General features: G+C 48.8%; 1 protein-coding gene across 1 annotated transcript; it reads left to right on the forward strand.

Moving 5' to 3' along the window:
* The first annotated feature begins 1,163 nt into the window (after positions 1-1,163).
* HAPSTR2 (HUWE1 associated protein modifying stress responses 2) lies at positions 1,164-3,424 on the forward strand. Its single transcript, XM_027054800.2, has one exon. It carries the CDS (start codon positions 1,383-1,385, stop codon positions 2,223-2,225), a length of 843 nt encoding a protein of 280 aa, XP_026910601.1. The 5' UTR covers positions 1,164-1,382; the 3' UTR covers positions 2,226-3,424.
* Positions 3,425-11,391: the final 7,967 nt, after the last annotated feature.

The following is an 11,391-nucleotide window of genomic DNA, read 5'->3' on the forward strand; positions in this document are numbered from 1 at the left end:
TTGCTCTGGAATTGTCTGCACTGAAAAAGAACTGCATCATTATAGGAGGGTTGTTACTGAACAGAGAAAAGACCGTGGTATCTTAGGTGTAGCTTAATTTTGGTATTATTATGATGTTTTACCTAGCTATATGGGTGTTGAATTAGGCAAGCTTTTTTTTTTTTTTTTTTTTTTTCCTTTCCTAAAAGGCAGAATTTTACACTAGAGCGTGTTTGGGATTTCATTTTTCTATTCCCACTCACCCCCCTCCCCCAAGTTCTTCATCTTGGAATTTTCAGTAGTTGAAAGGAGACCACAGAAAACCCCCAACCCATTTTTTTTTTTTTTAATGACCAAGAACCTTGCAAGAATACGGAGGGGAAAAAAAAAATCATTACCATTTCTGACATGATTCTTAGAATCTGATAAGTGTGCACCTAGCCCAGAAGAGGTGCTTTGCAGCGCCAGCGGGAAAGTTCTAAATCACGGCTGTAGGTGCCTTCCAGAGACCTAATCCAACCACCTCATTTGGCACTTGGGGAAACTGAGGCCGACGGAGCGTGGCAGGGGGGAGGGCGCGTTATGCTATATGGACTTTCCTCCGCAAAATACCGCGTCGACCCACGGAAAACACTTTTCTTGGGTACCTACGGTGTCGAGGGCATTGCAGGGATTCACACCGCCTGCCCTTTCACGGGGGCCATGCCCTTTCCACTACCCCCCCGCCCCCCGGCCTTCCCGGATCGGCGCCCTGGATGTGATCGACACCATGAAGTTGCCCCATAATCCTCTCTGGCAACATAGGATGTAAAATTTGATCAGCTCATTGGACGATGGCGACAAGTCTCAAAAATGTGTGAAAAGGGGGCCAAGTGGTAGGCAGGCGCCGCGTTGGGGCAGCGCTGCAGCCGGTCCCCCTCCGAGTTCTCGGTGCGGCGGCGGCGGCGGCGGCGGAGCGGGGGCTGGGGCCGGGCTGCGGGGCCGCGGCGGCGGCGGCGGCGGCGGCGGCGGCGGGGACCGAGGCGGCGGCGGCGGGGAGGCCGCGGCGCCTTGGGGGGGCGCTAGGAGCGGCCCGCGGGGCCGGAAGGGGGCAGCAAGGCGGCGCCGGCGGCTGCGGAGTTCTCTCCGCGGCGTAGCTGGGGGCCGGGCCGGGCGGGGCGGGGCGTGCACCGGGGCCGCGGGCGGCGCGCGCCGGAACAGTTGGCCTCGGGGCCCCGCCGCCCGCGCGACCGCCCGCCGGCGCACGCGGAGGAGGTGGCGGCGGCCGCAGAAGGAGGAGGGCAGCGCGGAGCGGGAGGTGAGGCGGAGGTGGAGGAGCAGGAGCGGGAGCGGGAGCAGGAGCAAGAGCGAGGCGGAGCAGGCGGCGGCGGTGGAGGAGAAGAGCGGCCAGGAGGAGGAGGAGGATGGAGGAGCAGCCGAAGGAGGGCGAGGCCGAGGTCGCGGAGCACTGGTTCTCCAAGTGGGAACGCCAGTGCTTGGCCGAGGCCGAGCAGGAGGAGCAGCTGCCCCCGGAGGTGGAGGACGAGGCGGCCGCCGAGGCAGCGGGGCTCAAGAGCGAGCAGCAGAGGCTGTGGCACCTCTTCCAGATCTCTGCCACCGCCGTGGCCCAGCTCTACAAGGATCCCGGCTGCCAACAGCCAGGACTGTCCGTGTGGGACCCCTTCCAGAACGCGGCCATGGCCGTGACCAGTCTCTACAAAGAGAGCGGGGACGCCCACCAACGAAGTTTTGACCTGGGCGTCCAGGTTGGCTACCAGCGTCGCATCAAAGACGTGCTGGAGTGGGTGAAGAAGGGCCGGAGCACCATCCTCCGCGAAGACCTCATTAGCTTCCTGTGCGGCAAAGTGCCCCCCGCCCCGCCCCCGCCGCGCACCCCCAGGACGCTCCCGAAGCCGCCCGCCTCGGCCGCCAGCCCGGCCGCCGCCACCGAAGCCAGCTCGGCCGTCGAGGTCGACCTGCAGCCTTTCCACGAGGCCATCGCCGTGCATGGCCTCAGCGGTGCCATGGCCAGCATCAGCGTGCGAGCCGGCGCACCCGGGTCCCCGACCCAGGCCAGCGGTGTCGCCGGCAGCGTGGCCGGCGGCGGGCGCCGGAAAAGCAGCCTCCTCGAGGACGACTCGAACCCCTTCAACGCCGAAGAACTGGCCCTCCGCCTGGACAGCGGGGGGACCCGCAAGCGCCCCTCGGCCCAGTGCAGTGACAGTGTCACAGGCTCCCCAACCCACAAGCGCAACCGACTGTTCTGAACGGCGTCGTTGGCCACCAGCCGCCATCTTACTTGAGCATTAACTCGACCGTCAACGTGCTCGGCGAAAGGACACTCGGCGACCGTCTCTCTTCTCCAAGTTCAACAGAGATTTCTGCCAAGTTCGCCGTAAAGAAACTTTTAAAGTATTGTACAAGAGGCCTCGGATGACTCTGACTTTCCCAAACATCTAATCCTAGCAGAGAACAAGTATTATGTAGTCGTTTAGCAAGATCAGAAGAAACCAGAAATATTTGGTCAGAGCGGGAGCCTGGTTTATCTTGTTCACAGTTATATTCCTTAGCACCGAGCACAGTTGCTGGTGCTCAATAAATGTTTGTTGAGTGAATAAATGTGACCTTATTTAAAATTCTTAAAGGGGAAGGACTAACAGGTGTTTACTTGGTTGTAGGATACTTTTATCCGCTGTTGTTAGGTTCTTTGCTTTAGCCGTTTTTGCCAGTTTGATTACATGTTATCAAAACGTAAAACTTGGCACCTTGGTGAAATCTGCAGCTTTCTATTTTTGCTCCACTTTACTATGCACATAATTTGTACAGAGTGTCCAAGTCATATTAGGCAGTGAGGTGCTTTTTTCTTAAAGAAATAGCTGCTTATTTTGGTGATTGTGTGGTGGTGCAAAGGGGCCCTGTTATGATTGGGCAGGTAATACTTGATGCTGAGTCAGTTCAGTGCTCTTTAGGAAAATTAAGCCAACGATTGAGATCCTGAGGTCAAAGATGGTCGTCCTGGTGGCCCAGTGGTGCTCCTTGTTCCTAGGAATGTAAAAAGTTCCTTTTTCTGTGGTTACATCTTTTTGGTGATCTCTGTTTTGAATTGGAAGACGGAGTAGTCAGACTGACCTGGGTTTGGTATAAGGATGTGGCGGGACACAACTAAAAGAGCATGAGCTTTGTATTAAAAGGACCAATGGTAGCACCCCAGGCCCACAACTTCACCGCATGATTTTGGGCAAATCGCTTCGTGTTGGTTGACCTCCGTTTTCCATCTGTAAAATGGAACTGTGTGTCTCCGACAGGAGTCACGAGGATGAGATGATGTCCATTTTAAGTAGCACGGTGCTTGACACCCACAGGTACTCAGTAAATGTTCTCCCTTCTCTATAAATAAAAGTCAGTGCAACGTTAAAGCCCACCATATTTTAGAAGAAGCCAGGAAAACATTCATTTAGAAATCAGAAAGGAGAATCTCTGTTTGAACAGGAAACTACTGTTCTAATAGTTGAAACTTGTCTAAATATCCCACGTCTTGTATTATAAGTGTGTGTAGCTCAGGAGTACCCAGGATCATCACTCTGCATAGTAGGGCAGCCTTGAAGTTCCTGAAATTGCCTGAGGGATCCTCCTTACAACTGGAGTCCTGAGAGATCTACCTCCCCTGGCTTGAAAAAATACAGGGGCGGGGGAATACAAATGGAAAAGATCTGGAACTGAAAGTCCTTAGGGGTACCTAAAGGGTCAGTGTGGTTCTGCAGAGGGGTGGGCTGGAGGTGGGGGACGCGGCAGTGAGGTTGCCGAAGGGGTGGTGTCTCCCCCAGGCTCTCCCCAAGCCAGCATATATCGTATTGTCGATGATGAGTAATATCTTGGTCTTAGGTTCGTATCACAAAGTTGTTTCCGTTTCATTAGCGTGGCCTTTGGAGTAGACCTGTAAGCAAGCAATGCGTTAAAATAATACGATAAAATAAAGTGAATTCCCTGATAGGATAAAAACTTGCCATTGAGGCACTCCGCGCGTAGCTAGGCACTGTACTAGGCCCTGAGAAGGGATGTAAAAACAAACAAACCATAAAAACAGTCTTTGTCCTCAAGGAGCAGATCCTAACTTGGAAGGTAAATTAATGTAGTCAAAAAAGCACTTCTAGTTGTAGGACAAGCACCTAAGGACTGTGCAGAAGAATTCAGAGGACAGAGGCCTTCCTTGCCAAGAGGGTCGCAGCTTCTGGGGGAAGTGGCATTTGAACGGGGCCCAGAAAAAATGGGTACAAAGGGCACAGGGAATACCAACAGGGGAAGGATATCTAACAGTTTGAGAAGGAGGAAAGCAGTAAAGTGTGTTTGGGGGATCATAGGAGCTAGGTAGGGGAGGCAGGGGCCCAAGTCTATGTGAGGGTCTCAGATGCCTGGCCCAGTACTTTAGATTCTCTCCTAGGGCAGGGGATGATACCACCCTCTTAGGAAGATGGCGGCAGGCCTGGATGTCCAGCAGGGAGACTCTGGAGCAGGGATAGCACAGGGTATCCCTGTAGGATGTTCTTTTTTTCGTTTTTTAAACATGTTTATTTATTTTGAGAGAGAGAGAGAGAAGGGGCAGAGAGAGAGAGGGAGAGAAAGAATCCTAAGTGGGCTCCATGCTCAGTGTGGAGCCCAATGAGGGGCTTGATCTCAAGACTGTGAGATTATGACATGAGCCGAAATCAAGAGTCGGACCGACTGAGCCGCCCAGGCGTCCTTCCCTGTGGCGTGTTCTTACTGGGGACATTGCCCTTTGGTTAATCAGGGTTGTGGAGACGTTTACCTCGATAGGGCTTTCTCTGGGAAGCCTTTGCTCAACTCCTACCGTCCCACACCTCGGCCAGGTAAGAGGCATCTCCAGTGTGTTTTCTGTACTGCTTCTTAAAGACTGAGCAAGCCTTCAGTTCTAGCTATAGAATCTCTTGGAGGGCCAGTCTTGAAGTAACACAATAGCCGTGACTTCCCTTTGCTAGTTCTTCCTGCTTCTTGTGTTCCAGAACCTTCCTCCAGGGGAATCATTTGGCCGTCTGGGCATGCAGGACTGCCGGAACGATGGAAACTTTAAATGTTTTTATTATTTTTTTAAAAAGTTATTTTGAGACAGAGAGGGAGAAAAAAAGCACGAGTGGAGGAGGGGCCGAGACAGAGGGAGACAGAGAACCCCAAGCAGGCTCCACACCGTCAGCACAGAGCCCGACGTAGGTCTCGATCTCACCAGCCATGAGATCATGACCTGAGCCGAAAACTAAGTTGGACGCTTAACCACTTGAGCCACCCAGGTTCCCTAGCGACCGTGGTAACATTAACAGGTAGGTATGGAGAGTTATAAGAAGGCATGTCAGGGTGAGGGAAGGGACCTCATTTGTTTTGTTTCCTTCTGTAATTCTTAGTGCTGAGCACAGCGCCTGATCCGTCTGGGTGCACGGTAAATATTTATTAAATGAGTGGATGAGTAAGCCCCCATCCAGACTCAGGCAGAGTTGTCTCCCTTCTCCCTTCTGTTTACACACTGCCCAGGAAGGGCACCTGAAGCCCAGGCTCGAATTTCTCAATGATTCCTCCCCTGCACACCATTACCCATATTTCCAACTATTAGATAAAGCTTTTGGAAAAGTGGTCAGTCGCGTGACCACCTCCCTTGAGAATGTCCTCAGTGCTTATGAAGTTAGCAGCTCCAGGTGAATTAAGATGTCAGTAGCAGGGTCCCTGATGTGACCTGCTTTCAGGAGGAGGCCTCAGTGATTGTGATGCACGGTGAAGTCTAAAGTTCCTGTGCTCCCATTGTGAGATTTGTGATTGATTTTAGGAGCTAATTGGTATGTCTGTCTGTCTGCCTGTCTGTCTGTATATATGTTTCTATCTGTCTATCCTGTGTCAAAAGGCCTGAATAAGAAGAAGGCGTTGTTGAGACAATCAGCAATCCTATGACCTTAACGTGTAACGCCACTGGCATCCCAATTCCCACGATACCATGGTTAAAGAACCACAGAGAAGTCTGAAACCCAAGGGACCCCATTGTCAGATTTGTGACTGATTCAAGGAGCTAATTTAAGATAGATCATTGTTGGTGAAACTTCTGTGCAGGCTTCAAGTGATTCTCTTTGTTTGTACTTCTTATCTTTATCATCACTTCGCATCTCTCTTTTTTTAAAAAAGTTTGTTTATTTCAGTAACCTCTGCACCCAACGTGGGGCTTGAGCTCACAACCCCGAGATCAAGAGTCACATGCCCTTCCAACTGAGCCAGCCAGGTGCCCCTCACTTTGCATATTTCATAAATTTTCCTTTGAGGAGTACAGATGAGAAGACTGAGTCAAACACTTGTTACTAAATAAAATTTCCTCATTTTTGTCCTTTTATAGGAGCCTGAGGAAAGGCTCTGATTTCCCAACCTCTAGCTGAACATTTTATCCATTAGACCGCTGGTCGCTAATCAAAATTCCTTATGAACTGAGAGTTGGGAAACGTTGCAATTAGATCATTTTGCTGTTTATGAAATGATGATTGAGTAGGGGATCAGGGGAGGATGGGTCGTTGATCAGCCTTGGCCTTTATGGAGGTTTCCAGACCTCTTCTAGTAACGTGGGCATGATGGGATCCTTCCTAAATTCAGAGCCAAGAGAGACCTTTAAAGATCATCTAGGGCAGGGTCAACTATTCAGTTTACAAATGGGGACAACTGACCTCGCCAGGGAGGGCTACAGTGACTCCCACCCCATACCAGGTTCCGGTCCATTGTTTACTTCACTGCACCACCCTTAGTTATATTTCGTATGACCTTTTAATTAATACGCTGATGATCGAGTGCGGCTAGGAAACTTGTATTGTGAAAGCCACTCTGGCAGGGCTCTCTGTCTTTACTGCCTCGTGTTTATTGGCGGGGGGGCTGTTTGAGCGGTGCACTCGGGGAGCATAGGTCATCCCTAGCCACCACCCGCCTTCAGCCACCGGCCCAAGTGGGCTACTTGAAGTTTCCTTTCTATCCTCTCTGGCCTCTGGACTTTTTATAGTTTAATACCTTCCTTATCCTTCCAAGTTGGGGTTAAATGCCCCTCCCCAGAGTTCTCATTTTAGACTCGCCACGGGAATTGTCAGTTTCTGTCTGTCCGCCCGCTAGACTACAAACCCTTGAGTCGCGTCCCAACGGGGTCTCTTTCCCAGGGACGTGTGTAAGAATCTCCATCACTGCACGCGTGGGTTAATAAGCCATAGTCAACGTTACACCATACTTTTGTATTCTTTAACGAAAGAATTATTTTTGTCATACGGTTATACTATGGGAAGGAAAGGTCAAAACAGAACTCTGGAGGAGTGGTTTCATTCTATGGGGCATTCCTCAAAGAAGTGTAGCATATAAATAAGTGAACACTCCTCCTCATCTGTACCTATGACTGTAGTGTCTCAGGCATCAGTGGCAAGCACGAGGGGATCCAGGTTTAAGTTTTTGTTTTTAATGTTTATTTATTTGTTTTGAGAGAGAGAGAGCAAGCGAGCAGGGGAGGTGCAGAGAGAGGAAGAGAGAGAGAATCCCAAGCAGGCCCTGCGCTGTCCGCACAGAGCCCGACACGGGACTCGAACCCATAAACGGTGAGATCACGACCTGAGCCGAAACCAAGAGTTGGACGCTTACCCGGCTGAGCCACCCAGGCCCCCCCACCCCCAGGTTTAAGTTTTGACTTTCCCAATAAGTGACTTTGAGCAACTTAGCTCTTTTTAGCTTTTGGTAAATGAAATAAAGGAGTTAATTACGTTAGGTGATCTTTAAGGTCTCCGCAAGCTCTGGCACTTTCTGAGCTGTGATTTATTTCAATAGACAGTGGTAGTGATTACCTTCCTTCTACAACATTCTCATTTAAAAAAAAAAGTTTTTTGAAGTTTACTTATTTTTGAGAGAGAGAGAGACAAAATCTCAAGCAGGCTCCATGCCATCGGCACAGAGCCCCACGTGGGGCTCGAACTCAAGAACCACGAGATCATGACCTGAGCCGAAACCAAGACTCAGATGCTTAGCCGACTGAGCCATCCAGGTGCCCCTGGAACTGGAGGTTCGAGCCCCATGTTGGGTGTAGAGATTACTTTTAAAAAATAAAATCTTCACAGGCGTCCGGATGGCTGATTCAGTTACGTATCCAACTCTTGATTTCGGCTCAGGTCGTGATCTCACGGTTCACGAGGTCGAGCCTCACATTGGGCTCTGCACGGATGGTGCGGAGCCTGCTTGGGATTCTGTCTACCTCTCTCTCTCACCCTCCCCCGCCCTCAAAATAAATAAATAAGCATTCAAAAAAGAATTTAAAAAACCAATTACAGGCAAATGCCCCCTTATTGAGGCATTCTATTCTTTTTCAAAAATAGTAAATTGAGCAGTAGGATATTACACAGAGAAGGGTTCATAGACTCACTGGACTAAAGGGGGCCTGGATGGCCACCCAGTACCCATGCCCCAATTCTGGTGAGAACCGATATGGAAGCCATCCGGGATCATGAATTATTATCTTCATCTTAAATATCTTTTAGGAGAGTCCAAAGCCTCCTTCAGGAGTTTCCAGGCAGATCTTTCTGCAAAACAATCCCAGATTCCTCGAAATATAGCCCGGCGTGCTATTCTCTTTCTGTTGTTACCTGACTGCAGGCACACTGGGTGTCCATCTCAGTGGAATAATCCTGCAGTTTTTGAAGCTTTTGTGTCCAAACCTTGGTTTTAGACATTTAAAACAATCTAATTCCCTCTCTCTCTCTCTCTTCTTTTCCAGTCTCTTGGTTGGATATAATAGTGTTTGTTTCTATGATTCCCAACACTGCCCCAAACCCCCACATATGGCACATATTATATAGTATGTTTTCTATTTACCCTCCTCCTCCTAATAGTAATAGAGGCCCTGGTTGCAAATTTCTCATTCTTCTTGAAATCCCGGGCTTTCTGGACACGAGTACCCAATTTTGTGTTTAAGTGTGACTATCTGAAATTGGAAGCTTATGGGAAAGTTGGGGGCAATGTTAGATCATTAAGAAAATCATGTGCTAAACCACGTGGGAGCCTCTTAAATACAAGTTTGGTGGTCATGACCCTGGCCAGAAGGGGAAGCCTGTGATGTCACCCCTTCCCCAAGTCCCAGTTTCACGGGTAGTATCTCTGAATGGAATTGTCTGAGGGAGATTGTTCCTTGTGAAAAGTTCACATGATGGAGTTTGAAGAGCTTGCTTCGCTCAGAGCCCAGCAGGACGGAGTGGTTTGGAATGCAGCATTCAGAGCGTTCTGTTTGGCTGAAAGCTGTCACAGGGAACAAGTACTTAGCAAACAGCATGAACGAGGATTTGAACTAGAAAACGAGAAGGGCCTTGACGACATTGTAATAGTGGCTTGTCTCCTCGAAAACTGCTCACGAGTACACAAGGAGGTGGTGAAGAAGACTAGGGAAATACATAAATACATTTGGGTCTCATTCCGAACAACCCGGCGTAAGAGTGTCCTAATATGGGTAAAGTTTGAACAGAGGTTACTGGGTCACTTGTGACCACCTGCACTTTACTATATCTGATCGATTTTTACCTCTTTGAAGGCAGTAGCCGCAGACTAAGTCTGTGCCTACAGGATGTCCGTACAACCTGTGGAAAATAGATCGATCGATCAGCTGCTTCGTCTGTTTTCACAATGCCAGATGCCTGGGGCGAATGTTTTCGTTTTTATATTTCACTGAATTAACTGAACAGACCTGTTGATACTGCTTTTGGCTTTTCACGTTTTAAGTGGAATTACATGTAATTGAACAGGGCCGCTCTCTCAGTATTCACATTCCCTTTCCTTAAAAATCGGTTCTTCCTATGCTTTTTTAGATTGAGGTATAATTGATAAACACAACTGAAAGATATTTCAAGCGTACAGTGTAATAATTTGATGTACTTATACATTTTAAAAGGATCCCCCCCTTCCCGTCTAGTTAGATGAGTTCTTCCTATTTCTTCAAGTCTCTTTTTAATACTCCCTGTTTCAGGGCTGTCTGTGCCTTCCACGTGGCACTGAAATCTTCGCGGATGCTAAAATGTACCCACCGCAAGGGTGTGCAATGGTCGACGACTGTTATGACGCCGTCTCCAGGGGCCCCGCCACAGGAGCCTTCCTGCTCCAGGTGAAACCTGGATACAAGGCGGTATTTATTACAATGAAGGTTAAGTTTATGCCTGATTCTGCCCTGTAGCAGCTAGCCCTCTAGCAGAGATCCAGTAGTTGCTATATAAAGGGCCGAGAGAGCACAGTGTCTACCCTCAATACATGTTAATCGACTCAGTGGAGAGCTTTAGGGTTGTGTATGGACGTACCCTGGTTCATTGACTTCAGCTTAAAAAGAGATCAAATCCAATTAGACAACCTCTTCCAAATTCAATTCACTCCGACAAACATCGTTAGGGTACAAGACACTGTGCTACCTCATGCAAAGCATTTGGATTTTATGTTACCTTTTCAGTGTGTTGTGGCCTCATGTCAGCACGAGGGAAGTTGGCAAATATTGGGGTTTTGTTCTGAAACTTCAAGAATGCCCGTTCTCATTGTACCTCTTGCAAATTTTGTAATTCTCTTCTCGGCTTGGAAGGCCTTCATCTGGAACCGCTATTCCGTGCTCAGATGCAGGCTCAGATGTTTTGAAGATGAAGACATAGCCTCGTATCAGTGCTTTGTGTCATAGCCCTTTGGTTGTCGGGGTTCCTGTTGGTCTCAAGAGCAGTTGGTGGATGTGCTAATTGTTTGCATTTAGGTTGTTTTAATGATACATTCTCTTGGCGGGGGGCGTTCCAATTTTAGTGCTGACCAGTGGAAATATAATGCAAGCCACATATGTAATTGTAAATTTTCTAGTAGCCACATTAAAAAAATAAAAATAAAAAGGGGCCCCTGGGTGGCTCAGTCAGTTAAGCGTCTGACTTCCGCTCAGGGCACGATCTCACGGTTCTTGAGCTCGAGCCCCGTGTCGGGCTCTGTGCTGACGGCTCGGAGCCTGGAGCCTGCTTCTGATTCTGTGTCTCCCTCTCTCTCTGCCCCTCCCCAGCTCTCTCTCTCTCTCAAAAATAAATACACATTAAAAAAATTTTTTTAATAAAAAACAAATAAAATAAAAAGAGGGGCACCTGGGTGGCTCAGTCGATTAAGTGGCTGACTTCGGCTCAGTTCACGATCTTGGAGTTTGTGAGTTCAAGCCCGGCATCAGGCTTGCTGCTGTCAGTACATAGCCCGCTTCAGATTTCTACCCTCCTCTTTCTTTGTCCCTCCCCTGCTCGTGCTCTCCCTCTCAAAAATACATAAAACATTAAAAAATAATAATAAAAAAAGAAAAAGAAAAAGGTGAATTAATTTTAATACTATATTTTATTTAATGCAGCATATCCAAAATATTTTCATTTCAACATGCAACTATAAAAA

This window comes from Acinonyx jubatus, chromosome X (genome assembly GCF_027475565.1).
Source record: "Acinonyx jubatus isolate Ajub_Pintada_27869175 chromosome X, VMU_Ajub_asm_v1.0, whole genome shotgun sequence".
Classification (NCBI taxonomy): domain Eukaryota; kingdom Metazoa; phylum Chordata; class Mammalia; order Carnivora; family Felidae; genus Acinonyx; species Acinonyx jubatus.

What these genes read in the sequence shown, in the direction of transcription:
- HAPSTR2 (XM_027054800.2), top strand. Translation starts at nt 1,383, where the DNA reads ATGGAGGAGCAGCCGAAGGAGGGCGAGGCCGAGGTCGCGGAGCACTGG.